This window comes from Citrus clementina, unplaced genomic scaffold (genome assembly GCF_000493195.1).
Source record: "Citrus clementina cultivar Clemenules unplaced genomic scaffold, Citrus_clementina_v1.0 scaffold_1, whole genome shotgun sequence".
NCBI lineage: Eukaryota > Viridiplantae > Streptophyta > Magnoliopsida > Sapindales > Rutaceae > Citrus > Citrus x clementina.
This window is the reverse complement of record NW_006263303.1, coordinates 14,382,052-14,409,135: the sequence shown is the minus strand read 5'-3', so window position 1 is coordinate 14,409,135 and position 27,084 is coordinate 14,382,052. Positions and strand designations below refer to the sequence as shown.

Sequence of the window (27,084 nt, the reverse complement as noted above, 5' to 3'; positions counted from 1 at the left end):
ATCAATTTGTGCCCTGTAATAAAAAATTGGGAAATGTAACCAAAAAAAATCTTATAACGGACAACGAAAGACTTGCAACTGTTGTACTATAAAACATTAGGAATCCCATTTATAGCTAATATATATGGTAATAATTGTCATAGAATTTCAAGTCAGAAAATTGTTCCATGAAGGATGTATGTTCATATTTAGAGTACAGTGTTATGTAAATATGAATCATGGGCTAACTGATGAATAAGTTCAAAGGCTAATTTAGTCTAAGAAACCTATCAATTTTTCTTCCAGCTAGTTAATGGTTAACATCGCATGTATAGATATAGAGGGCATTGTCATAGAAGGTTCAAGTGCCCAAGCAACCCAAATTACTCCATACTTTAATTGTTCTTGCGATTGCCGAAGAAGACAACACCACCCCCTCCAGAGCAACTTCAAAACCTGCAATATCAAAATAGCAGAATTAAATTCATCCGAATAATTTCATCATTGAATTCAATATTGTTACGAACCCACAAGGTAGAACTCATTCTTGAAAACCAAATTTTAAGAGAAGGGTGTCCTAGGATTAATAACTGCTTACTAGTCTCATACCTAATCCACGTGGGATCCTAACAAATATAATAAAATTCTTCTATTAATAGATGCGATATATTTACCTACAGAAACTTCGTGATACTGAAATAAACAGAGCGTGAAAATATTGTCTCATCTTAATTGCGGGATCTCTTATGCAAAATGTTATTCGATTGCTACTCTTGGTAGTTTCTATTAGTCATTGGAAATTTACTATAAACAGCTCAAACATAGTTTTCCCTTGGGGCCACTGTGCTATCAAGAATATCAATACAAGGCTCGCTTGTAGCAGGAACAGAAAATCAAATGTTACTAGATATTCAAGCTTCAGTGAATGCAAATTCTCTTCCACAAAATGAGAATAATTACTTATCAATTTATATCCCATAACAATATCAAATGAAAATCAATTTGTTTTTCAGTGAACTTCAACAGCAGAAGAAAAACTCACTGCTTATGAACTCGCTTTTTCTGCTGTGAAGAGTCTTCAATCAAACGTTTTCGCTTATTCTCCCCGCTTGAATTAGCATGTGGACCTGCAGATTTCATCTCAGAAGTCGAAGGCTACATGGGAGATAAGAATACTAGATATTAGATTGTCAAATAGGACATATATGAAGACATCTTTATACACATTACAAAGGTTTTGTGCTACAGCATCATCAGCTTATGTATGATTTTATTTTAGCACTTGTTAAAAGCAATACTGGTCTGTATTCTAATTTTTTAAGAGAGTTAGGAAACTTACAAAAGCAGCCACTTTCTTCTTGGAAGCCTCTGTAGGGACATATGGATGTTGATGGGTGGTCAGTTTCAAGAGCAAGTTTAACTTAATTAATGTCTCTGATCATATAAAAACACAACAGTATTACCTGACTTTACAACAATTTGTAAATTGCTTCTATCAGTCCCCAAGTCTTTAAACCCCAATGCCGGCTTATGAATATTAAACTTGGAACTGATTATTTGACGAATGACTTCTGAACCAGATTCTGTAAAAGCAATAAGAAGTGAGAGAGCATGTTTCTTCAAATCATGCGTTTAAACTCAAGATCTTGTTAGATATTAAAGCCCCACAAAGTACCTAAAAGTGACTGAATGGCAGCACGTGCAGCTAGCTGTTCTGCCATTTTCTTGCTTCCAGCTACCTCACCTTTGTAAGTTTCACCATTGAAAACCATAGAAGAGATAAAAACTGGATGTTTTTCGTTGCCAAAAGTGGTAGTATATTCAGGTTTCTTCAAGTTTATCTTGGCACAATATTCGTTCAGGATTGACTTGCAGTAGTTTGGATCCTAGAAAACACAAAGTTAAATCTAGCAGTTAGCCCTGAATTCCTGGGTAGAATAATCATTCGATTGAGCATAATTTATAAGCATAAGGAGAAAAAAACTAAAAATTAAAATAAAGAACAGGTAAGAATTAAAATAAAGAACAGGTAAGATGCAATCTTACAGTAGGCATACAGCAGACTTTCCTGGTCAATAATAAACATGTGGGAGATGTGATAGAATTATAAGATAACAGGAATTTCGTTTTAAATAAATAAAATGAGATAAAAAATTAAAGTAGCGACAGCAAATGGTGTTCACCCCTGTTTGTATCAGAGCACAACCATTTTGAGTGACAGGGAACAAGCAATCAGGTTTAGATAAAAGTGAGCACCAACTTTTATGTAAGGTTTTGACATCTCTAGTATTGTGGCTTAGTGATAGAGAAAAAGTAATCAGGTGATATTAATCAATTTCAAGCACCTAAAACTTAGAATTAATCCGTTCTCCAGTATCACAAACTGCAGAAACAATTGTGATTACATCTGCATTCAATAATTTAGAACATAAAAGCAGATCAAAATTTAAACATCAAGGAGTGTGCTTGTCTACATTTAAGCAGAAGTTTGTACAGCCCAGTTATCACTTATCACGACATTCTTTCCAACATAACTAACTATTCCTCTTGTTTCCCACATTATCAAAATAACCTTAACAAATAGCATTCATGCTTATAGAAGTGACAACTGACAAGCACTACTAACAAATTTCAATGTGAGACTATCAGAGCTTTTGAAAATAAAAGAAGCAACACAACAATCAAAGTCAATGAGTCAAAGGAAGAAGTTAATAATTGGCAGGGAAGCACTGTGACTTACTTATATACTAGGATAAGTTAAAATAAAAAATAAACTTTGATATAAGAGTAAACCAAACCCTTCTGTGACATTGATGTGAGCACTGAGCAAGGTTCAAGCCCACCTAAAACCTCTTACACCAAGAAACCTTACGAGTCAAACCAACTGGTATTTGACAATAATACAATAGCAAGTGGTATATATTATATATATTAAAAAAAAAAAAGAAAGAAAAAAAAAAGAACCTCTTAATATGACTCAACTTGGTTAGTCAAAAGTAAATAAACAAGCCTAAAAGTGCATCAGAGACCACCTGAATGGTAGGGATTCCAGCATTCTTCACAATTTGAGTTATGTGCTCCAGAGCAGTTCTAGCTGCATCCTGCTCAGCCTCTTTCACATGAGTAAATCTTCCTGTAGATGCATATGTTTTTCCATTAACCTCAACTTGTGCCCAAAATTTTGGAGCATGAGGGAATCCTTCGTTTTTACTCCTATAAGTTGGTAATGGTAAGCCAGCTTTCTGGGTATACTCTTGCAATCGGTTCTTGCACAAATGTTTTTCTGGTAAGCCTAAAGCAAAGTTGATTGATAAAGTTAGTTTCCCAACAAGCAATCATACAGTTAAAGACCAAAAAGTAACTAATGCCATAACAGAAACTAATACATGTCACAGAAAATTCGATGCCTAAACTATCACTAATAAATTACATTTTCACAAAACAATTATATTAGTGGAATGAACCGTGAATCAATTCAATGTCAAAAGAACACGACAACAGGATTTGTTCACATGCCTTAGCATCCAGATTCAGTAGACTCTGTTATTATTATGCTCATTTTTTTTTCACAATTATTAATGATTTGAAGGCCCAAAGTTTTAATAATTTTTTTTTAAAAAAAAGAAAACACCAATTATAAAATTGAATTTATGCCTTGTTGCAAATGTTATACATCATCGATCAAAATATTTCTAGTTAGAAGTTATCACAAATGGGCATTGCAATTTGCAAAGAGATAAAGTGTAACAACAAAAATAAAAAGAAAAATAAACAGATCAAACTAAAGAAGAAAGTCACTACGTTCTATTAACCGGCCACAAACAAAAAGTGTTCCACCCACCATTTGTTAAAAGCTTCTTTAATAATACAAAATTTATATATATTAAAAAAATCATTTTCCTATCAAGACAAACATTTCTTTTTTCTTAAAGTTAAAATGTTCTCTCTGTCTTGGGACTCCAAACAATTGCCCAAATGGTGGGCTTCTTGCTCTAGAAACTATTGTTGATGCAGAAATCCGGATGAGTTGGTCAGATCTCAGATCCCTGCATCATCATTAAATTTGTTTGGTGGGAAGCTGATGATTAGTTAGCATGATTAGTTAGCACCATGAACAGATTTTCAATGAGCAGATGTTCTGTGAGCAGACAACCCATGAGCAGACAATCCATGAGCAGACGATTCATAAGCAGAGAACTCATGAGCAGACAAACATATGAGCAGACGATCCATGAGCAGACGATCCATAAGCAGATAACCTGTGAGCCTGTGGACACAACCAACAGTCAGGAGGTGCCGGAAGTTTTTCCGGCGAGAACCCTCCGACGCTCAAGTCAGCGATTCGAGTCTTATTTGGAAAAATCCATACCACAATTCATGTGGCTTAATTATGATTGCCTTAAACAAAAAGCTTTTAAGTAAATTTAAAGGAAAAGAATTTGAAATAATCAATCTTAAAGAAATCACAGGCGAGAGAGAAATTTCTCTGTGGTAGAGAGAGAAAAATGTCCAATGGGTTCAGTTGCTTAGAGAGAGAGAGAGAGACCGCCAAGCCCCCTTTCCTTTCCTTTTCTAGGGTTTTTATAGAAAACTATAGCGGTTTTCATCCACTAAGAATATGGTCCCTAATATTTCGGAGAAAATGTTTTGACTGAATCGTGCTTTCTGGTAATTTCCTGGTCGAGGTCACCACATATTATTCTGGTCGAGGTGACCAATAATATCCTGGTCGAGGTGATCTGCTCAACCATTTGCTCGCTTTTATTCTGGAGGAGAGCATGATAATGTATGAGCAAACACCTTTATCTTGGTCACCCTATTTCATTCCTTAAACAACTATAAAAAAAAAATTGTTATTTATTCCTTTTTTTACTCTTTTTTTTTTTCATTTGGGTTGTGAACAATAAAATATTGAAAACATAAGTATAACGTTTTGCATTTGAAACTAATAATGGACTGTTCATTAGATAAGCTAGGAAGTTGCTGAGTGAGATGTAGCTTCACTATTAACAATAAAATGAGGAAGAAGAAGAAGAAGAGAAAGGCAAAAAGATCAAACCTTTTGTCATTTTGGGTTTCCTTCAGCTTCTCCTTTAGTGTTGATGGTCCCACGCTCTTGGCTCTTACTCTTGAAAAGAAAGAATATTATATGGCGGTTCCCACTTGTACGAGGATGCTTTCATCTAGAAAGAATGTAGATCTACGGTCTTGATTAGTTTATTTTGCTTCATGGTGCATGTATCAGACGGTGAATGTTAGTGCACCGAAACACCAGTAGGATAGGGACAAGTCTTGTCCTCTCAGGGAAAGAAGGCAACAAAGGATCGCAATCTGCTGTATTTGTTCTCCCCTTTAATGTTTTTCACTTTCAGCTATATCCTAATTCATTTTTTTTTTTTTTGGTCAATGCAGGTTTAGTTCTGAATGTGACCACACCAAACATATTAGTAAATTTGATTTTTATTTTGTTAAAATAAAGTTAAATGTATCATTTCTACTACAATATCCTAAAGATATCATATCTTATAATTTAAGTACTATCAGATAATTAGATTTTATTAATTTTTTAACTATTTGAAAGTGTTCGAACTGTTGAAACCGTAATTCCACCCCATTTCTACATAATTATAACTGAAGTAATTATTTACTTTACAAATCGGGGATTCTAAAGACAAATTTAGTAAAATTTTGCCATATAACATAACTTGGGTGTGTTGAATGTAGCAATGAATTTTCTACAGAGACTCGGAACTCATTCCTCTCATAGGACAAGGGTCTTTTATCACCCAACCTAAACCCATTTAGGGTGTATTTACGACACAGCACTGCATTAGAGTATTAGACTAACTATATTCGATTGTGTTAAATTTAACATAAAATTATGTTTAGTGTAATATAAATTATATTATATATTTAAAAATTATATATTATTATTTTATAATAAATAAATTATTATTAAAACAAATGCTGGCCACACCAGGCAACCACTTAGTCTTTAGTACCGTTACAATTGTCGGTATTTGATCTACACAATCCTACAAAGTACAAAGAACCGCCAGCTTCAATTATTCGCCGGCATTTAACGGTAGTGATATGGGAGACACCACCACCATCAGCTTAATTGCTGTCCACTAGTGTTGATGGTGGTGGCGGCGGTGCTTCTCAACTTGCTGCCGTTAACGCGAGTTATGGAAGCCAGTTGTTGTCAACCTTTTGTTGGTTATCGGAATCTCCTTCGCCGGTGATTCTTGTACGAATGCATAGTGTTGGCATTGAGGAATCTAACGATGTCAAATTTGATTTGAAAAAACTGCTGTGACCATGGTCATCGACGGCGGTGGGCGACGAATGGCCGCCGGTGGTGGCTTCTATTTATTAGTTTTTTAATCATTTATCACAAATTGAAAATAAATTAAGAAAAATTATTCACCGTTCATATGTTTGTTTTATCTTTATTAAAAATACATTTTTTTCAATGCGCCACTTGAAATTTACCTTTTATTGTAGTCATTCACTTTTGTCTAATCGTTGTTAAAAAATTGTTGATGTTAGAGGAGTAAAATAAACATTTCATTTGAATATCTAAAATTATACTATATTATACTAATTTTTTAAAAAAGAGTAAAACGATGCCATTTAATGCGATTTGAAAAAAAAAAACTGATGTTGTTTAACTTAATTGAAAGCGAAAAAATAAATACAAATTTTCTAAATCTAACAAGCAACAAACACTATTTTCCTCCAAAAAAATAAATACAAATTTTTTAAATTTAGCAAGCAACAAACTCTATTTTCCTCCAATTTTTAGCATCCACCTTTAAAAAAACTTAAATTCAGCCAATTTATTTCTAATTTTCATTTATTTTGGGTTAAATTATAATTCTGAAGGGTAAAAATATCATTTCATTAAAATTTCGTTAAATCTATTAACAAATATCATACGGAAGTAGAGGAATGCAACAAAAAACAAACTTCAAATGATGCGCTAAAAAAAAAATATTTGTGTATTTAAAAAAAAAACAAACAGGTTAATTTTCCATAAATTAAATATTACTAAAAGCAATTTAATTAATAAAAAATAAAAGAAATGTGAAGATCCGCGCAAATCCCAATAATCCGGATTTTTTGGATGAAATGGTCACTTTGTACAAAGCAGACCGTCTTAATTTTACTAAACAAACTTGGGTTGTGTTTTTTTTAACGGTCATACTCTTTCGGTGCCGGGTACCAAAACATACCCTTAAAAGTTTTTTATTTGGACCATGAATTGGTTTATTAACAAAATAAAAGGAAGAAAATGGTAAATTAAATTGCTCCTTTTCGTTACTTAAAAGATTCTTCGTCTGAACTAATTTGAATTGCTTTTACATAACTTCTATTCATTCTATCCAAGATTCACCTAAGCCTTGAGACTTGTTCCTTAAGCGTTGATTTAGACAAGCATTAAGTTTTTAATACATAAATATAATTAACAAATTCCCAGTACATTTATAAATATTTACATCACTTCCAGATGACAGTTCAAGAAGCAATAAGTGCAGTCAAACAGAAACTCATCAAAATGCAGAACTTGCAAAACTTGACATATTCTGGAAAGGCACTTTAATTCTCACCACAAGATCCGGGGATGGCAACTTGGTCAAGAAACTCATATGTGAACGTTATGTTGAAGTGTGCTTAGTGCATTCGCCAAATGCAATGCTAAATTGTGCAGGCAAGGAATTCTTGTAGGCTTCTGATACTGTTAAAGCAGTTTCTGAGATGCCTTTATTCATCTTTGAAATTTTGGACTCCATGCGTTCTTTGTACTTTGAGACTGAATCAACCAATGCAAATAGATCTAAAGCACGTATCTGAATTTCTTCTTCACATTGTCTGATGGCTTCCTGAAACTTCGATTCAGAGGCCTTCACAGAAACATATTAGAGGTTCATTAGAATGCATATTAGAGGTTCCCATTCAATGAAGATGAACATTCAGATAATAATGACGGGAAAAATGACTTGAGATTAGAGGATATTTTGCCCTTTCAAACACAGAATTTACTTTCATAACCATCTAGGGGCATGTAATCAATATTTCTTGTAAAAGAAGACTTCAGCAATTAAAACAAATAACTGATGAAGTCACACCTTTAGAACCTCCACTGCTTCTCTTTCCACCATATCCAAGTTATGAGCTTCTGTTTGAATGTCTTCCTCCATCTTTTTAGCTTCTTCTGCACATCTTTTAGTGATCTCTTGTGTCTCCTTACTCAGCAAGTTCAACTGAGTCTCCATCTGTTGGAAGACAATGATGAAGGATCACAGAAAGCTCATACTACATTCCTAATAAAACAACATTCCATAGCTGGATAAAAATGTCCTCAAATCAAATTCAAAGCAATAAACAAAACACCTCCTTGCTGATTTCTAAGAACACTCTTGCTGAATTTTCAGCAATCTCTTCTCCTAGTTTTGTCCTAATCCAATTCTTTTCAAAACCAGAATATTTCTTTAGATCCTCAAGCCTAAGCAATATAATTTCCTTAATAACACCTTTGCTACACATTTCTAGGCCATTCCAACAACCTATGCAAGGCAGCTGCCTTGTCATATGTTTCTCCACACAATCATTGTGGGTGTGTAAGTGGGAAATTAAAGGAAAACAGGCATAGCCCATTAAGTAACGCTAGTAACCGAAGGGAATACTGTTGCTCAAAATGATATGAGGAGCACCCTTTCCTGTTTTTCAGAATTTGTGTTCAACTATGAGAAAAGTGTGAAACAAAAAACTTGATGACAAAAACAACACTAGAAAACCCTAAGAGAAAAATTTCCGTAGTCAATTATCATCCAAGTTCCATTTAAATTCATAGGCTACTTATACTAATTTGTCTTCTCCCATTTCCTTATTTAAAAGTAGGTTAAATTGTTGTAATCATTTTCCTATCTGGAAAGTAGGCCACCTTGCAAAGAAAGCCTGTATGTCTCATTGGACAAATAAATTGCCCCATAGCTGCAAAAATCATGAGCACAGAGGAGATCACAGTTTTGCTAAAAATAATTTCTTAAAAAGAAAAAAGAAAGAAAAAGCTAGTTTTCCATTAAATCATTCAAAAAGACATCGTGTGCATGACAGAGGATATTGGCATGTTTTCAATTACATAGACAAAACTAATTTACACATTCAAAACAAAAGCACACTTCTCATGCAAGCTAAAAACCTTATCTAGGCATGACTTAACATCAACTTGACCCTATCAACACTGCTATGACATGACTAAGAAAAAAAGTCAAGATAGATACTGCACATAAAGTTACATAATAGGCAAAGTTAAAGATAGATACCTTAAGTAGGCATATTCATTAATGTCAAAGAGTAACACTATCAAAAGTCTAAGCCAAACAACGAATTACAAATAGACAGAAAAAGATTGAATGGGAGAAACACGGTGAGGACTCTCATGTAAAGACCAGGGGACATGTTTGATCATGAATTTTAGTTTATTTCTGGACTTCCTTAGAGTAACCAAGGTAATGAGCATCATATTTTCACTTTCAAGCCTTTCCATGGCAGTGCTAAGGTAACATTTCTATGTTCCACCACCCAATGTAAGTGTTGATGGATAAATTTCACACACTTGTTGAAAAGGAAACCAGGAATGTTTTAAATAACAAAATCCACCCCACAAAGCTTTGTTATCCTTTTTTTTTTCAACTTTGCCCATTATCAGTTCTGAATCAGTGCAATCCTAATACCTCCTCAATCTGTGTAGATGTTAAGTACCATCCCAGTCTTAATCCAAACTTCGAAGCACCCTACACCATCCTAATCTAACTCCCAATTCTAGGTACATAAAGACAAAGTTTAAAACTCCAATGCAGGTATGTGGCTACCACAGTGCTATGTAAATACCTCCAAGAAAAAACTAAGACAGTAACTAGTCACCACACCTGACTCATTAAGTAAGATCACCAAGGGAAGCGATAAACATGCATTGTGCTAAGGAAAAAGAGCCATCAACTTGTAAAAATAATGGCAGAATGCTTCCAAGTTCTAACTATCAACAGTCTACCTAGTGTGCTTATCCTATAAGAAGAATAAAAAAGTATCAATACTCATAAAATATTCTCAACAGTTTTAATTCTGCAACATGAAACTTCTTTTGACAACCTACTTTATTTTGGAATGGATTTATTTCAAAACCCAAATCTTTTCATTTTCTTTAATGCCTGAATGTGTCTGTCATTATCACATCAAGTAGGGATTATATTTATTCTAATCCCATATTCTCATTGATTCATATATCTGTACCAAGGTTTTACAGAAAAGAAAGATGAAAAGCGAGCACACAGCCTCACAATCCTCAGAATGTAGCATATAAATGCAAGACTATTGAAAATTAAATGCTGTAAAGCATGATATATATATGCATTAGCTTGGTTGTAAGAAGAGAAAGTTTTTTGCACTTACTTCATTTATATGAAATTGAAGTGCATCAATACGTTTTCTTTTTCCTTCAATCTTGGCAGCCATTTCTGATGACTGTTGCTGAAGGGAAATCAACTCTTCTAATTTTTCCACAGAGCTTCTCTTTACGTCATCAGCAAAGGATTCAAGGGCAGGCTTAAGTGTGGATTTGTAGTCAACACCCATTACCTCAGAAGGTGTAGACCCGTTACTGTTCAATGAATACTGGATCTCAGTAGCAAGTTTCAACCTAGTACCGAAAGGAAAAGCAGTTGCATCAGAGATAGTGTGCTAAGAAGCATATTAATACACAAAATTCAGGTACTTATGAAACATATAAAAAGAACCAACACCATAGCAAAATAAAGTGGAATCTTACAGCTCTGATAGATCATGAATATTAGCTTGTCTTCAAATAAACTAGGGAAAATAGAGAAGTAGAAGTTTGAAATGAAAGGTGCAGAAGGTATTGAGAACATGCCAAGAAGCTAAGTAAACTAGCCTGCACAAAAGGTCTAACACCCCCCCCCCCCCACAAAAAAAAAAAAATCAACTCGTCGTTATCCAAAATGACAATTTGCATTTATTGTTTTCAAACTAACAACACATGAGAAAAATCAACATTCAGTGATTACATCAAAGATGTTAAGTCAACACATTAATTCCACTGATTCCTTGAAATTGCATGTAACAGCCAAAATTTTAAAATCTTAACCAAGGGTATCCAAACATTATAATTTAAGGTTTTCTAAGGACAATTAATGGTCATCACACCTGAAATTAATATAACTAATTCATTCCTCAAACAATAGGATAAATAAAATTGCAATTGGTCAATGGTGTGACATTAATATTCGTCTCCAGTCTGGCTTTGTAAAAAGGTAATTCAACAATAACAAAGCCACAAACTGCACTAAATAGTCCTAGGCATCCAAGGAAGTTGGTGAATTTATCTGCATTATTCATAAACGTCCTTATTATGACATTTAAATGAAAGTAATTAAGGTTAACCATAACAATACTCTGGGCAGTTTCTGACAAAGATAAAAAAAATTATAACCCGACCAAAGAAATCACACAGAATAGAGTGTTTTAACAGAAAATGCCAATACCAACCACGACTTTGTCAGCCATCCTATTCAGCTGATATTAATTTCTGAACTGACTGGACACTAAAGCTAGTGATATTGAATAAATAAATAAATAAAACTATGGCAATTAGTTTAGTATAGACAAGTTTATAACACATAAAAAATACAGAGGTTAAAGATACAAAACCTCTTCATGGCTTGATTGCATTCCATGGAAAGTGCCTCGAGCTCCTTAAACTTACGTCCCAATTTAGAATCAAGATCCCAAGTTTTACTCTCCCACTCATTCCTTGCATTCTCAGCATCCGCAATATCTCTCTCCACCGCCTGTAACTCCCTTCTCATCCTCTCCACATCACGCGCATTGATAGTCTGCAGCTTCACTCTCTTCTTGAACTCCTCATTCTCCTCGCAAATCCTTTTATGCTCCTCCACTTTCTTTCCAATTTCCCTCTCTTTTTCCTCCACGAGCTTCTCCATCTTCTCTTTCCGCATGTTTAACTCTCCAATTATCGCATTGAACTTGTTCAAGTCCTCCTCCAAAACACACTTTTCTTTCTCTAATTTCTCTCTTTCAGTAGGGCCTGTCATCGCCCCCTCCATTTCACTCACCTTCTTCTTTAATTCTTCCACATATTCGCTCACATTCTCTTTTTCTTTCTCTAGTTTTTCTATAAAACCTTTATCAATGTTGTCAACATCCTCATCCTTTCCCTCGATATAATTCAAATAACTGTCGGAAGCATACATATACATACTGTTATTCTCCACAAAAGCTTTCGAATTTGTCGTCAAATGGTAGTTATAAGACGCGATTTGAACCAACCAGTGAATCAAAGCGAGGTAAGCCGGCCAGTTGTGAGGCGAATTTGGGGAACGGAGCGTTGATTTGTTGATCTTGAAAGGGCAGCTTAGGGATTTCAAGACGACGAACAGATCCTCTTCAAATTTAGTGGTCGAAGGATAATCAAGCCGAGAAATGAGGAACTTGATAACATCTGTTATGTCTTTAACGGAGGGTACTTGTTTGAGCGGGAAAGCAATGTGGAAAGAGTGCGATGAGAGATGGGCGTTGATGGCGCGAATCGCGGAGCTCTGGTGGGACCGGTCGGTGTAAAGATCGGCGGCCGAGGCGCGACCCATGCCGATTGAAGAAGGTCGGCTACTGGCGAAGCTGGCATCGGAGTCCCGTGAACCGCCGAACCGATTGCCGCCGTAAAGGTCAGGCGTGGGTTGAAGCGCCGATTCTGTTGGACGACGTCGGACTTTGCCTCTCATCTTTTGGCGACTTCGTTTAGGGTTTTGAAAATTTTTATTTTTGAGATTGTGGTGACTTCTTTTTCCCCAATCGAATCTGAAGTGCTCTCTATTTTGATTTTGGTGTTCTGGTTTCCCGCTTACGTAGATTTTTGATTTGCGGATACGAGCTCTTAGATTTTAGATAGGATTTATAACACTGCAGTCCCTCATATTAGATACAATATCATAAAGAACCAAATGGTTTAAAATTTCCACACATATATCATCTTTTTTTTTATCCATACCAGTAGTAATTTCAGCAAAGAGAACCCCTCTCTGAGATATTAGGGCAAGGGGCTGGTTGGCATCGAGTGTTGAAGAAAATTTATAATTGTGAAGTAAAGATTAATAGTTTAGGATAAATATGATTTTTAAATAATATTTTTGACAAAAATAGTATAAAATATAGTAGGTTTTTTTTTTTAATATGAGATAAAACTAACTTATCTTCCAAACTATAGCAATAAGTGTTTTTATACACTTTAAAATTATAACTTTTAAGATATAATTATCTAAGCTATAATACTAAATATGGCCTAATATCGCGGGCTGGTCAAATTTCTCGCAAACGGAGGCTAAATTGGCACGCATGGGTTCGCTCAACAAAAATCCGCCTAATAGTGGAATGCGCTTACCAATAGGGTGCTCTTGGTAGTGGGCCGTCTCATACAATTAGCACGCTATTGTGTGCTTAGCAAGCGGACAACCCAAATTCAACTAGCTTAGCCCAATTTCTAAAATTCCCTACAACTTGCATATGTCTAAAGATTTCCACACTTGTGCATACCTAGACCTCTCTAAAACCTAGGAGATATTTAGGCAACTTGCACCACTTGTATAAAACCATCTAGACCTAGGCAAGCTTCCTTTATAAATAGGGGAAGACACCCTCTATTTTGCTCAACGCCACACCATACACAACACCAAGCAACTCAAGCATCCTTGTAAGCTCTCATGTATTCTCTTTTATGAGTAATAAAATTATCTTTGGCCATATTGCTCTTTCTTCTCTCTAGCATATCCGCTATCATCTTATTTGGCTAGTTTGAGAAGTTCATTATACTTGCCTAGCAATTTTTGTACTAGAAGTTGTTTAAGAGCCGTACGACTTCCTATGCAACATACTCATCCCGCGACACTTAGCCCACTATTGAGCTACAATCTAAAATTTTGCCCAAATTTAAAAAAAAAGTATTGATAAAATCAGTTAAATAAAAAAAATATTTTAAAATCATATATGCATTGATTGATTATCTTTTGTATATCAATTTTTACCATAAACAGCGTATGTTAGTATATCTATTCATTAAGGAAAATAAGTTTAGTAACACTTTAAATGAGGAGAAAAAAATATTATTCCTGTTATGTAGCATTGTTTTAGGTTGGCATAATTCCCCGAAACCCGATCAGGATTTGAGATCTTGGCCGTCCAACAAGGGATTTGAACATTTGATTAGGATTTGAGATCTTGGCCATCCAACAAGGGATTCAAACACTTGATTAGGATTTGAGATCCTGGCCGTCCAACAACATCAGTTTTATCTCAATATATTATTTGATCAGGATTTGAAACATTTGCAAATCGTGGTCGGGATGCCAAATGTCTTAAAATTTGAGTTTTTAGAAGTGTATGACAAGTCGTTTAACGAATTAAATATATCTCATTTGTTAGTCATATTTATATGACAATTCATTTTAATAAATAAGATAGACGACATGTACATCACAGTCATATGACATGTCGGTTATATTTGTATGACATGTCGTTCTGTGATAAAATTTTCAAGGTGTGAGAAAAAATTGATGTTGTCCAGAAAAATTAAGCATCTCAATCGAGATTTGGAATAAAGATGGCAATGAGCACCATCAACTATGGGTTTGCCATTACCAAACTTGTATTCGCACAAAATTTAAATTACCAAATCCACTCGCAATCTGCTGTGAGTTTTGATTTTTCTAAAAAAATCAGTCCACTATGGGTTTTGACAATTACCAAATCCTCAATGGTATTTGATAGGTTTTTTTGCACATTCCTATATTTAAAATCACAAATGTTAAAATTTATTTTTAATAAAATCTAAAAGTTTAAATTATATAACTCAATATGTAAATTTATAACAATAACCTAAAATTTCACATAAAATATTTAATTCCAAATTGAATCAATGTAGATAAACAATTAAAACTTCAACATCAATCCCAAAAAAAAAAAAGAAAAAAGAAAAACACAAGTCCAACGGCAATTATCAACCCAACACCAAATCTCGAATTTAAGCGTAAGATATACAAGTCCATTAAACCGCAAAAGTTCTTTCAATTAAAAAATGAAAAAAAAAAACCACCAAATCAAAAATAACAACACAATTACACAAAAGTATCACTACTGCACCGGCAACAATTATCATCTCATATTCTCATTCAACACAATCTCCAAGAGTTAAAGAACTTCATTTCATTCACTACCATTGGCACCCATCCAACACGATTGGTACAATAATGATTTAATATTAATATTTTCTAACACTAACACTTTCTAAACACTACTCCGAAGAACAAAATTATAATAAGTATATAATAATTCATAATTATATAATAGTTATAAGAAGTATATAATAATTTATAAGTATAATTTAAATTTTAATAAGTATATAATAGTCTATAATTATATAATGAAATTAATTTGTATATAATAATTATCAAAATTATTAAACTTTAAAAAAAAAATTGAAAAAGGTTGGTTGATGGATACTCGCATATATTCCAGTGTGGATTTTAATTTATCATACCAAACCTGCCCACAATTCACAAAATTACCTACAGCGGAAGGAATTTGGCAGATGGATTTGAGCGAATTTGCAGGTACCATTACCAAATTTGGGATTCTGATCGGGACATAATCGAATCACATTTTTGTTTCTATTTACTACTCATGACAGCATTAGAATCAGCAAATCCTAACCCGTCCCGTTACCAACCTTGCCTCCTTTATCTTACTGATTGTTTATGTCTAAAGCCCAATACTTAGTCTATGGCCTTATATTGCCTAAGGTAAGGATATGTATGATTTAGTAGACGTAAGTCATCATCTGGAATAACCATTTATAGGTTGGGGTTTCAAATGCTTCAATATATCCAAGTGAGACTCAAAATCAACATTGAACATTTGGCTAAGCATGTATAGGAGGTCGTAGCTCATAAGTGAATGTCTTATATGATATGATATTGGTTATTGAAGAACCAGTAACCTGAGGAGGCCGTATAATCTCATAGGCGATGTAACCTGATCTAGTAAGGTAATTGCAGAAGCTTTTACTACCTGCAAACTCTCGCACCACTTGCCTAAATTACTTGGCCTATGGGTTAGCCCTCTAAGGTTAAAAAATAGATTGCTTAATGGCTAAGTTATCTCATAAGACAAATAGAGCTCAAATCTTTTTTTTTTTTTTCCAATCTCTACAATGTAAAGAAGTGAAAGAACATAATTTTTTGAGCTTAGCCAAATCCCTAACTAAAGAGACAAGGGTTTGTCGTATTGTGCAAGCTTTCAACTCCCCTAAGCTATAAGGATTAAGGTTTTCATTTACCCTGAAGCATATAATAGCATTAGCGAGCATGATGTATGCACCAATTAACATAAGAGAAGGATTTCAGCTCTGCAAACAACAGAAATTTACCAAGAAAAAATAGATTTGATGTCTGCAACATTTAACAGAAGAGGCAGCTACAGATTTAATCAGTGAATGACAACAACCTACAGACAATTATTTTCTATGCAAACGATTAACATAAAAACTTTCCTTTTCCATAAATGATGTCATGTTTCTGATAAAGCTATCACAATAGAAATTTATATATTAAAAAAATGAAAACGACAACGCATGCGTTTGCGCACACACACAATCTCATTTCTTCAAACCAAAACTTTTCTCCCTATTTTATCGTTAAGATTATTTAACAAGAGGGTATTTCCTCAGTAGTAACACAATATAGGGTAACTATAACAATGGAGTCCTACAGTTAGTTTCTACCTAAAATAAGTAAAGATCTTTTATGCAGGTCTCTACAAGCACCCCATATCCTCATAATAGGTTAAATATGGGCATGGTGGAGGCCATCTGATTCTTTCAGAAACAAGATCAGAACAGTGCCAAATTAGGCATGAAGGGCTGCAACCTTTTGAGATAACCCATCAACCGCCTCGTCGTTGACCTCGGCAATTGCTTCCCCAGGCTGTGGCAACAGCAAGAATGACACAAACAAAATATTAAATCATACTGCCTCATTAGCACAAATAATTGGGGAAAAAACATATGCACGTGCACGCACACACACAAAGTTTGTTGTATCAATATTACAATTTCAGAAAGTTATGCTTTATGCATAAGTTAAGTTGTGTCCCACGTATATACATTTGAATCCATTTTGTCTCTAGTATCTTTTGACATCAAAGACCAAGAGTTCAGAAATAACCATAAAAACACGCTAAAGCCAAGGCTAGATAATTGTAGCATTGCTTATAAGAAAGCTCCAATCATCCCAATTCTTGTGTCCGGTAATAATCCCAAAACAGAATAAGAGGAAACTTCTAAGCAATATGATATTGCTACAAACCCCAAATTTTTCTATTTTCAGTTTCTGACTAACAGAAGTTGAAAAGTCACGCAAAAATGACCATTTCATTTAATTTCCATTAGCCATTTTAGTCCAGAAAATTACCCTCATCTTCTTGTCATGCGACATCAAGCCTTGGGAGGATTAAAAAAGCAAAGGTAAACACCAACAGCTACAGCATACTATTCTATCCATCTAATCTTTAGTTCACTCTACATAAATTCAAAGGAATATATCAGCATGGACACAATAGTGTAAAATGACAGCAGTTACCTCTCTATCTGTTCTGTCTTTCACACCAACACACTTAGAAGCACTAATGCTAGCACTCTTCAATAGGCTACGGGCACTGCAATTTGGCCTGTTGATTCCATTTTGTTCCTCTGTGTTTGCATTTTCAGTTGGAGGACTCTGAAGAGTTGCAGCAACAGAATCAGCAGTTCTTCCATAATCATTGTTTTGCCCAGCATTCTCATCCTTGGGAGCAGGAACCCGCTCTCTAAACAAAGATAACACAAAGGACACAGGTCTTGCATAGTTAAATATAAAAACTGGGGAAAGAATAGTAATAAAAACATGACTGGCCAAACTTTTTGACTGACTTGTCATGCCATCCAAAATCCAGGAATCATATGACTCATAACAAATTGAATCAAAACTTTCAACATATGGGTATTTGAAGAAGAAAAAAACAAACAAATAAATGCACACATGTGCCTACTTATGGATAGATGTTCATACACAGAAGAGGCAGATTATGGATGATTGCTGAAGCAGCTCTCCTCGTTGTGGCTTAAAAACAGCAATAAACTAGGAGAAGCACACATACCTAGGCAACGAAGCATGCTGCCTTTGGAGTGGGGTGCTCCTTTCACCTTTGCCATAATGCTCCTCGAGATGTGCAAATTGTCTCTTGAAACGATCCACTCCACTGTACAGAAACAAAGGTATAACACATCTGTACTACAAATTATGTACTATATACGAACATTTGTGACAATAATGACAATGGAATTCAAGTTTTAAGGACGTGCAAAATTTAAGTATTCAAGATTTAAACACAGTGCAAAAAATTTGAAGACAAATAAAATAATGCAGCAGTAGTTAAAATCAATAGCGAGGAATGGCTAATGAAAGACCACTGTCATAATCAACACGAAACAAATTGCAAAGGCAGTGAAGGACAATGTTAATCAAGTCAAATTAGGGGAAGGGGAAATTTTCTTAAGTGTTAAGCAATCTCCACTTTTAAAGTATCAGGAAAGTTTAGTAGACGGCTCTAGGACCAGAAATGCTCCAGGGTACATGATTGCAATGAGATGCAATTGATGTAAGATACTGAGTAGAAAATATCTTTTATTCTACGTTGACAGAATAAAAGCAATTAAAGATTTCAGATTGCCTAACCTTGGATACATGAAGCTAGTCTGTTCTCCACCACGAAGATACTCCTGCAGCATCTGAGGATGATACTCTAATATCTGTTCACTCAAAAAAAAAAAAAAATCAGAATCAAAACAAAACCATCATCATCATAATTCTAACAATATTTCAAATGGAAAATAATCATTCGAGATCATACCTCTCGATATATCATCTCTCTAACATCATCTTTCGCCAGTTTCCTCCTCTCAAACTCAAACTCGAGTTTCGAAATGGGTTGAGTGGATGGTTCACGATCCACATTTGCCAACCCGTGAAAGTAAGGATCAGCTAGTGCCTGCAGGCATGAATATCAGGGACATCAGCAAGCATTATGGTGTTCATACAATTATTCGGCATATCTCTCTTCTCTTATTTTTAATTGCGTGTACAATTGAGAGAAGAACAAGTGGTCATTTTAAAAATACTTGGCATTGGCATAGGAAGGAAGCTGTAAAAGTTTCATATCCAGGATTATCTAGAATAGCTTGACACAGCATCTGGCTGTAGGATTGAAATTGCAGCTGACTGCACTAGAACCTTGGAGCTATTGCATGTGTCATTCAGTGAACTTAACGAACTGCAAATTGAAGATCTAGAAAAGATGCGAGTGGTTGGAGAATGATTCCCAGAAGAAACAAAAACTTTTTTTTAAAAGAATAAAAAACAAAAGGATTTGTTGGATCATTTTATCTGATGAAGACAGGTATTAATCTCCCCGGGAAAAATTTTGATGTACTAGTGCTCCATCAAAGTTGGCTTTAAGCAGAGGATGCTGTGTGCTACAGAATTCACACAGCAGCAAATTTAATGAAGAGAGTCAAATGTTCACTAGTTGGCGGCATTTTTATGCAATTTGGAGTACCTCATATGGTGCTCTAAAATGTCAAACACTACATACTGGAGGCTTCAGAGGTGCATCAGCCATGTAGATGGAATGATTGCTTCCTATACTTCATTGGTGTCAAAGGTTGGACAGAAATAATCATATAATTCAAGAAGTTAAGGTGCCACTGCTTCATATACCACAGGAATTTAGAGATATAAAAGTTAATTCTTTAATTTTCAACAAATATCTTAAGATCTATTCATTTCACGTTATTCTTTCAGAATTTATTTGGAAGGTCTCTCTTGTATAGAACGCATGTAACTGGTGTGTTCTGCCATTTAGTTTTTGAAACTATCCAAGTAAAATTTTCATTACCGATCAAACAAAACTATTTCTTTATCCTAAAGTTTACATACCTCTTCAGCTGTTGGACGATCTTTCGGATCAAATGCAAGAAGGCGTTCCAATAGGTGTAGAGCTAACGGATCTGCATTAGGGAACTTGTGAGAGAACGGAACTGGTTGTTTTTTCCGCATGCTACCAAGATACCTCCTAGCCTTTTCATTTCGAATCTGCCGATGTCATAAGAAATTAACTATTTGTAACTTGCACTAATATAAGGTTAAAAAGAAGATTGAAAAAAGAGCAGGACAATTTATGGTCAAAGTTGAATGCTGGGTCATCAACAGAGAAAGCATATAGCAGAAAATTTACAGCAACCTCAAAAAGTAATACAATAAAGAAATGCAGAAGCTAGGGTAGATAACAAACCCTTGAAATGGATTCAGTAGAAGGAGTGCCAAGTAAATCAGTCATGAGATCCAATTGGTGCACCACATTTTTTCCCGGAAAAAGTGGTTTTCCTGTAAGCATTTCTGCAAATATGCATCCTATGCTCCATATGTCAATGGCTGGAGTGTACTGAAAATAAAAGTAAGAGAAAAATAAATCTCAGAAACTCCTGATACAATCTTCAAAATACTACAAACAATAGACTAATTAGTTCATAATGCAAACTGTTCAAGATAAAAACAAATATCTCAGTATAGAACAACACAGTAGCAACACCATTAAATTTGTCCACATGCCAATACCAAGAGAAAGCAAGAACAACGGTCAGGAACAAGAAACACTCCACAATCCTTTAGAAAAAAACTTTTATCTTCTGGATCAACAATCACTGTATGAAGCGAAATTGTAAATATTTAACGGCTCTACAGACTAGATCGGTTGATAAGTTCCACCGGTAGTTAGGCCCAAAACTATTAAAGCATCTTGTCAAATTCAGTGCACATCAAAGTAAGGAGAATTCCTATACAACTAATAAACTTCTGTTGGTGGTATACCATTTTAAATTTTGCTTCAACTGAACTAACTTTAAGACTTTGTTAAGTTCAAAACTAAGAGAAAAAACTAATGCGCCTCGATACAATGAAGCCTTTTTGACAACAATCAGGTAGGACATCAATTATGAATCTATGACAACATCAATTCCAACCCTGCACTACAGAGTCTCAATTGCCAAGGTAGCAAGGTTACAGAAAATAAACTATAGATCTTGAAAGTTGATAGAAATATGGCTGAAATGAGGAAACTTCTTTTCTGTACAAGATGAGAATAAAATGTACTTAGCATTGACAGGTAGTAATACGTCATTCATTTAAAAAATAAAGAATTATCAAAATCTAGAGATGGCCAACGGGCACCAAAGGAAGGCCCATGCGGGCTCGGGCTCAGGCTCGTGCACACCATGTGCTTCGTGCCATGCCCACCATGTGCTTCGTGCCGTGCCGTGCCGTGGGCCTTGCCCAAGAAAAAAGCAACACAGGCATTTTCTTAAAATTTTTTTAAGAGGACATGTCAAGCTGTTGGTGTATTTTTTTCAAGCCCATTTACTTTTTTTGGATCCATGTGTCTTTAATCAAATTCAATGAAATCAAAATTTCAAAACTCAAGTTCATAATCAATAATAATAAACTAATAATAGTAAGAGAATGTCATACTAACTATTAAGTTCGACATTAAGGTATTAGAATTCTTTTTTAATACCTAACAATAACAACAATAAAAATAATAATAATAAATTTTCTTAAGGGTAAACTTGATTGTTAACTTGAACTTACATACAATCATAGATTACAATCTATAATAACACTAATACATATATTTCATAAAATCACGATATTTATAATGTTATTGATTAAAATCATGATATCATCTATTCACTTAATAAATTATACACATAAAATAATTAGAGTATTTTTTTTCCCAAAACCAAGAGTTAAATGAATTTTAAGAACTTACGCTAAGAAAATATATTAAAAGATTCAATTTCAAGTTATTTGTAAAATCATAAAATTTTAAGTTTACATTCATTAAAAAAGTGAAACGTGCGCCTTTTACGTGCCGTGTTTTAGTCTATCTCTAACCGTGTTGTGTTTTTAAGGCCCATGTGCCTAAGATTCTCAGCCTAGCCCAGCCCCCGAGTGTGTCGTGCCGTGCTGTGCCGCGTGCCCTAACAAAACGTTCTCGTGGCGTGCCATACTATACGGACACGTGCTGTGCCCGTGTAGTGCCATATGTTGTCCGGTAGGGATGGCAATGGGGAGGGGAGGGGAGGGGACCAATCTCCTCGTACCCATCCCCGATATTTTGCGTATGTCCCCGTCCCCTCCCCATTCCCGTCAAAATTATTTAAGAGAATCCCCATCCCCTCCCCGAATAATAACAAGGGATCCCCGATGGTCCCTGATCCCCGAATAACTAATACATTTTTTTTGTTTTCGATTTTGAGTTAATCATATTAAAATAAAAATTTCAAATAAAAGTAAAGTTCGAAATATATCTTACATTAATATCCATTACAAAAGTCACATACATTAAATTAGTAAGTAACGCAGCATGCAAGGGATACAAACTATCATGAATAAATTAATAGACTAATACAAAATTGTTACAAATAAAATCAAATTTAGATTCAAAATTAACTTTTCAATGGTGGCGTTGGCACTTTAAAAATGTGGATTATTCCCTTTACAGCACAATAGTTAAGTCGAAGCAAATCAAGAGTAAATATTACATTAGATTAGATATTAAAATTGTGATTTGCTGTGGGCAATTATAACATCTAAAAATAAATAAAAAATAGATTTAACATAAATAAAAAATAGATTTAAATTTAAAATATTTAATGAATATTAAAATTAAAACAAAAGTTTTGGGCTAATAGAATCTGTCCGGTCTTTTTTATGTCCTAAATAAAAATTTAGGACTTTAATTAGTTAATTAGGCCTAAAAGTTTAATAATATAAATATTTTGATATTTTTTATTTTTACCAATACTTATAATTTTATAATTCAAAATTTATTATTTATTTACTAGTAATTTTAAAAAATAAAATAAAATTAAAAATTAAAATGGGGAAATGGGTAGGGGATGAGGATTCCACCTCATCTCCGTCCCCTCCCCGAATAAGAAATTGGGTAAAAATATTTCTCCGTCCCTTCCCCGAATAAGAAATTGGGTATGAAATTATCCCCATACCCTCCCCGAATGGGAAAAATCTCCGAGGGTATCCGTCTCTATGGGGATTTTTGCCATCCCTACTGTCCGGCCCGTTGGCCATCTCTATCAAAAACATTTCTAAGAATATTGTCCATATGTGATTGAATAAGGCAGAGAAGAAAAGGAAACAGATCAATGAAGGTGATTTATCTAGAACGACTAATTAGCCCTTGTATAAAAGATACATAATTTATCAAAATAAAACCCTTCATTATTTACTAATCCTAACATTTAATAACCCTAACAATTCTAAAACAGGATCTTTGTAGCAAGAAATTAGAAATAATTGATTCCAAAGAAACACTGAAAATGTGAGTTTGATAGCATCGAAAAGCACATAAGATTAGAGTTTAAGTATAAGCTACAGCCAATGACAAACAGGTTAGGTTAGGTGCAAGGTGCATCCATAAAAATCACAATTTTTACTGGAGCAACATGCAAATGCAAAATTTTTGGCACCACATTTAGCAGATTACCACTCAAGAAAAGTTATGGAAGACGTTTGGAAAGGGTAAACATACATTTCTCTCTGGTCAACTTATGCAACTCCAAGAGCAAGTTGTATAGAAAATATCTCACTTTTCAAAACAGGGAAGAATCAATAAGATGCAGAGATCGAGAATGAAAAAGCAAGGAATACAGAGAAACAATGACACAACAGCAGAAACCAATGCAAGGAAACATTCATAATGATGATGCAGTTATAACAAAAAGTAACATCATGTAATTATTTTCCATGCCCGAGGCCACCTCAGCAACTTGAAATGGGATAGGAAAACAAAATAAAAGGAAATCAAAGATAGAGAGGAGCTTACTTTGGAGAAAAAAGATCCACATAGTTCAGGAGCACGATACCATCGAGTTGCTACATAGTCCTTCGCAAAATTTAAAAATTTTATTAAGCACATTGCAGTTTCGAGGCACGAATTTTGAGACTCAAAATAACAAAATTAAGCAATTTGCGTAAATTTAAGAATTAGATTAAAGTTCAGCATTTATGTCACAGAGCACCGTACAGTCCAGAAAATAGCAGATGGAGCATCATTAAAAGAAACTCGAGCAAGCCCAAAATCGCATATCTTCAATTTGCAATCAGCATTGGCAAGGATATTTTTTGGCTTTAAATCTCGATGAAACACATTTGCTGCATGGAACTCAAAGAAATCAGTCATTGTGAAGAAACATAAATGCCAAAACATACTGCATTGCACCAACCTGTATGTATATATTTCAGACCACGAAGAAGCTGGTACAAGAAAAACTGATAATGCTCAGGAGTAAGATCATCATTTGCCTTGATTACTTGATGAAGGTCAGATTCCATCAACTCGAAAACAACATAAATATCCTTAAATTCCCGTCGTGAAGGAGGAAGCATAATATGCTTGATTTCTACAATATCAGGATGACGAAGCAACCTAAGGAGTTTAATTTCTCTCAGAATCCGCGTGGCATCAGAAACATGCTCAAAAACATCATTGATCTTCTTTATTGCAACCCGTTCTCCGGTGTGGGTGTCAACTGCTGAACCAACAACGCCATAACTTCCTTTCCCGATGACTTCTTGAATTTGGTATCGGCTTGCCTCTCCATACTCTGTGAAAAATTCTGTTTCTAGTGCACTCTGCATAACACTTAGCAACCAGTGATTACAGAATTCAGAACGAACAATTATGGTACATATCACATAAGGATATAGTAGAAGTTATATTAGTCTATCATGGCTATGGAACTATAAATCTGAAGATTTAATATGACAGATGCAAGCACAACTGAAAGCAAAATTGCTCAACTAGTTATAAGCAACAGAAGATCCAGCAAATTGATTTAGAAAACTCAAAAAACCATAATAGAACACGAGCTTCATTTTGAGTTTGAAATATCACAAGACTCAAATAGCTACCCAGGAAGCTCATAAACCCATCCCAAGTATCAATTAAAAGTGGTTTTGTACAATGCTAAATAAAGAGCAAAAAGTGGGTTCTTCACTTGCTTTTGCTCAAACCTAAATGAGCGTCACAATCATAATGAAAGTCTAGATGCTTTCTTTTCCAAACTTTAAACTGCATTTGCCACAAAGTAAACATGTTCTTGATCCAAAACCACGAACTGTCTTTTCTTTTTCTTTTTACACTAGACGAACATTTGAATACCACAGTATCCATCATCAATCACAACAAAAATTAGAAAGAATATGATGATCATTGGATATGGGCAATGGGGTTATTATGCAACCAAGCAAATCAATGATCCCTTGAAGGCATCTTCAATAGTTTTAAACAAACCCAAAGATTATTAGCCAAAGAGCCTTAAAAAGCAAACAAGACTAAATTGGGGGGAAAAAAAACAACAAAAACATAAAACAAAACAGATCTGAAATAGAGAGACAGACCTTCTTGTGAGGATCCATAGTGGCAGGTGTAGGGGCAATAGGGAATTGGATTCTTTTGGGTACCCTGATGAGCTTTAAGCCAGAGAAATCAAAGTCTTCAACAATTGTAAGCTGCTGTAGATGTTGGCCTTCATGGCTGCTGCTGCTGCTACTAATATTGATATTGTTGCTCTTCTTGTTGTTAGAATCAAAATTATTGTTGTTGTTGTTATTATTATTATTACTATTATTAGTAAAAGAATGGCGTTGAAACCAGCGACGCACACCGTCCACGAGTGTACTACTTCCCCCCATATAACTCTCTCTCTCTCTCTCTCTCGCTCACTTCTCAGCCTTTTGTTCTTTCTTTTTATTCACAGCCAATCAATTCCAGCATTCCTCGCTTTCTCTCTCCTATTTTCTCTCCATATTTGCCATCTAATTTGCTTATGGGTACCTTGTTTTTCTTCTTTTCCTTCTCCCTTCTGTATTAATTTTATTTTATTTTCTTTCTTTCTCCGATGCTTGCGGAGGTGAGAGATGAGGAGAGGAGGAGAGATTTGGGATTGAGACACAAGACAGAAGGTGTTGCGTTGGAGATTTTTGTGTTTTGTTTTTGTTTTGTGTTGCGTGGACGTTATTATAGTGCTGTGTGTGAATGCAATTATTATATGTAACTCGGTTTGACCGCTGTCATCTTTTTTAATATCACTTACCATTATTATTTTCATAATATTCAAAAATTTTATTTTAATTTCAATATATATATTTTATTTAATTTATAATTAATATAAATTTAAAATATATTTAAAAATAAGATAATATAATAAAATTATGGTGTCAAAGAATTATTATTAGATATTATGAAAACAGTATAGTATATATTGATTTCAGTAAGAGAAATTGGCAATTTCCATTTAATTTTTAACAATATTTTTATAGTTTACAATAGCTTTTAGTTAGATTGTTAGATTAATAAATAATATACTTTTCAATTAAAATCATAACATTAATACCATAGTAATTAAACATAATTATGTAACTAATAAATAAGACTTGTAAATTTAGAATAAAACTTGTAAATTAACACTAACTATGAAATAATAAATCTAGGAGATGAAACATAAAATTTATAACTAGACCATAAAATAAGTAGAATAATATAAACTAATAAATTGATGTATTACTAATAAACAAAATAAAAACTTATAAATATAATATAAAACTAGTAAATCAACATTAAGTGTTAAATAAAACCTAAATTTTGGATATAGAACAAAAGACTTGTAAATAAAAGATAATACAAGTATGCATAAGACTCAAAATTATATCTAATTTTATTGATATATCATATATGTATCTAATAATATAAGAATATATTTTTAATTTTTTTTGGCTCGATCCACATTAAGATAAATAATTTTGCTTAATTAACTTGTGAAGTAAACAAATACTATTATAGAAA

General features: G+C 34.1%; 3 protein-coding genes across 3 annotated transcripts; all 3 read right to left on the bottom strand.

The window, feature by feature from the left end:
* Positions 1-1,017: 1,017 nt before the first annotated feature.
* LOC18056126 (double-stranded RNA-binding protein 4) lies at positions 1,018-3,823 on the bottom strand. Its single transcript, XM_024177754.1, has 6 exons — positions 3,781-3,823; positions 3,012-3,271; positions 1,655-1,865; positions 1,443-1,562; positions 1,319-1,347; positions 1,018-1,134 (listed from the first exon to the last, which is right to left on the bottom strand). The coding sequence occupies exons 1-6, from the start codon at positions 3,821-3,823 to the stop codon at positions 1,018-1,020; spliced, it is 780 nt and encodes a 259-aa protein (XP_024033522.1).
* A 3,534-nt stretch (positions 3,824-7,357) lies between these two features.
* LOC18056108 (kinetochore protein NDC80 homolog) lies at positions 7,358-12,935 on the bottom strand. Its single transcript, XM_024178407.1, has 4 exons — positions 11,710-12,935; positions 10,435-10,681; positions 8,112-8,258; positions 7,358-7,886 (listed from the first exon to the last, which is right to left on the bottom strand). The coding sequence occupies exons 1-4, from the start codon at positions 12,798-12,800 to the stop codon at positions 7,641-7,643; spliced, it is 1,731 nt and encodes a 576-aa protein (XP_024034175.1). The 5' UTR covers positions 12,801-12,935; the 3' UTR covers positions 7,358-7,640.
* A 3,675-nt stretch (positions 12,936-16,610) lies between these two features.
* On the bottom strand, positions 16,611-26,242 carry LOC18056107 (mitogen-activated protein kinase 9). Its single transcript, XM_006451590.2, has 11 exons — positions 25,641-26,242; positions 24,464-24,872; positions 24,265-24,392; positions 24,064-24,123; positions 20,455-20,604; positions 20,100-20,255; positions 19,015-19,152; positions 18,840-18,913; positions 18,262-18,363; positions 17,706-17,931; positions 16,611-17,051 (listed from the first exon to the last, which is right to left on the bottom strand). The coding sequence occupies exons 1-11, from the start codon at positions 25,932-25,934 to the stop codon at positions 16,974-16,976; spliced, it is 1,815 nt and encodes a 604-aa protein (XP_006451653.1). The 5' UTR covers positions 25,935-26,242; the 3' UTR covers positions 16,611-16,973.
* Positions 26,243-27,084: the final 842 nt, after the last annotated feature.

Excerpts from the sequence above, each read along its gene's own strand:
- LOC18056126 (XM_024177754.1), bottom strand. The coding sequence starts at position 3,823 with ATGGTGGGTGGAACACTTTTTGTTTGTGGCCGGTTAATAGAAC. Across the intron at positions 1,348-1,442 it reads ACAAATTGTTGTAAAGTCAG|AGGCTTCCAAGAAGAAAGTG; the intron begins GTAATACTGTTG and ends ATGTCCCTACAG. Across the intron at positions 1,135-1,318 it reads AGAAGAAAGTGGCTGCTTTT|CCTTCGACTTCTGAGATGAA; the intron begins GTAAGTTTCCTA and ends TCTCCCATGTAG.
- LOC18056108 (XM_024178407.1), bottom strand. The coding sequence starts at position 12,800 with ATGAGAGGCAAAGTCCGACGTCGTCCAACAGAATCGGCGCTTCAACCC. Across the intron at positions 8,259-10,434 it reads TTCAATTTCATATAAATGAA|ATGGAGACTCAGTTGAACTT; the intron begins GTAAGTGCAAAA and ends GTCTTCCAACAG. Across the intron at positions 7,887-8,111 it reads AAGCAGTGGAGGTTCTAAAG|GCCTCTGAATCGAAGTTTCA; the intron begins GTGTGACTTCAT and ends GTTTCTGTGAAG.
- LOC18056107 (XM_006451590.2), bottom strand. The coding sequence starts at position 25,934 with ATGGGGGGAAGTAGTACACTCGTGGACGGTGTGCGTCGCTGGTTTCAA. Across the intron at positions 24,393-24,463 it reads TCTGAAATATATACATACAG|CAAATGTGTTTCATCGAGAT; the intron begins GTTGGTGCAATG and ends AGTTCCATGCAG. Across the intron at positions 18,364-18,839 it reads ACTAGCTTCATGTATCCAAG|TGGAGTGGATCGTTTCAAGA; the intron begins GTTAGGCAATCT and ends GTTTCTGTACAG.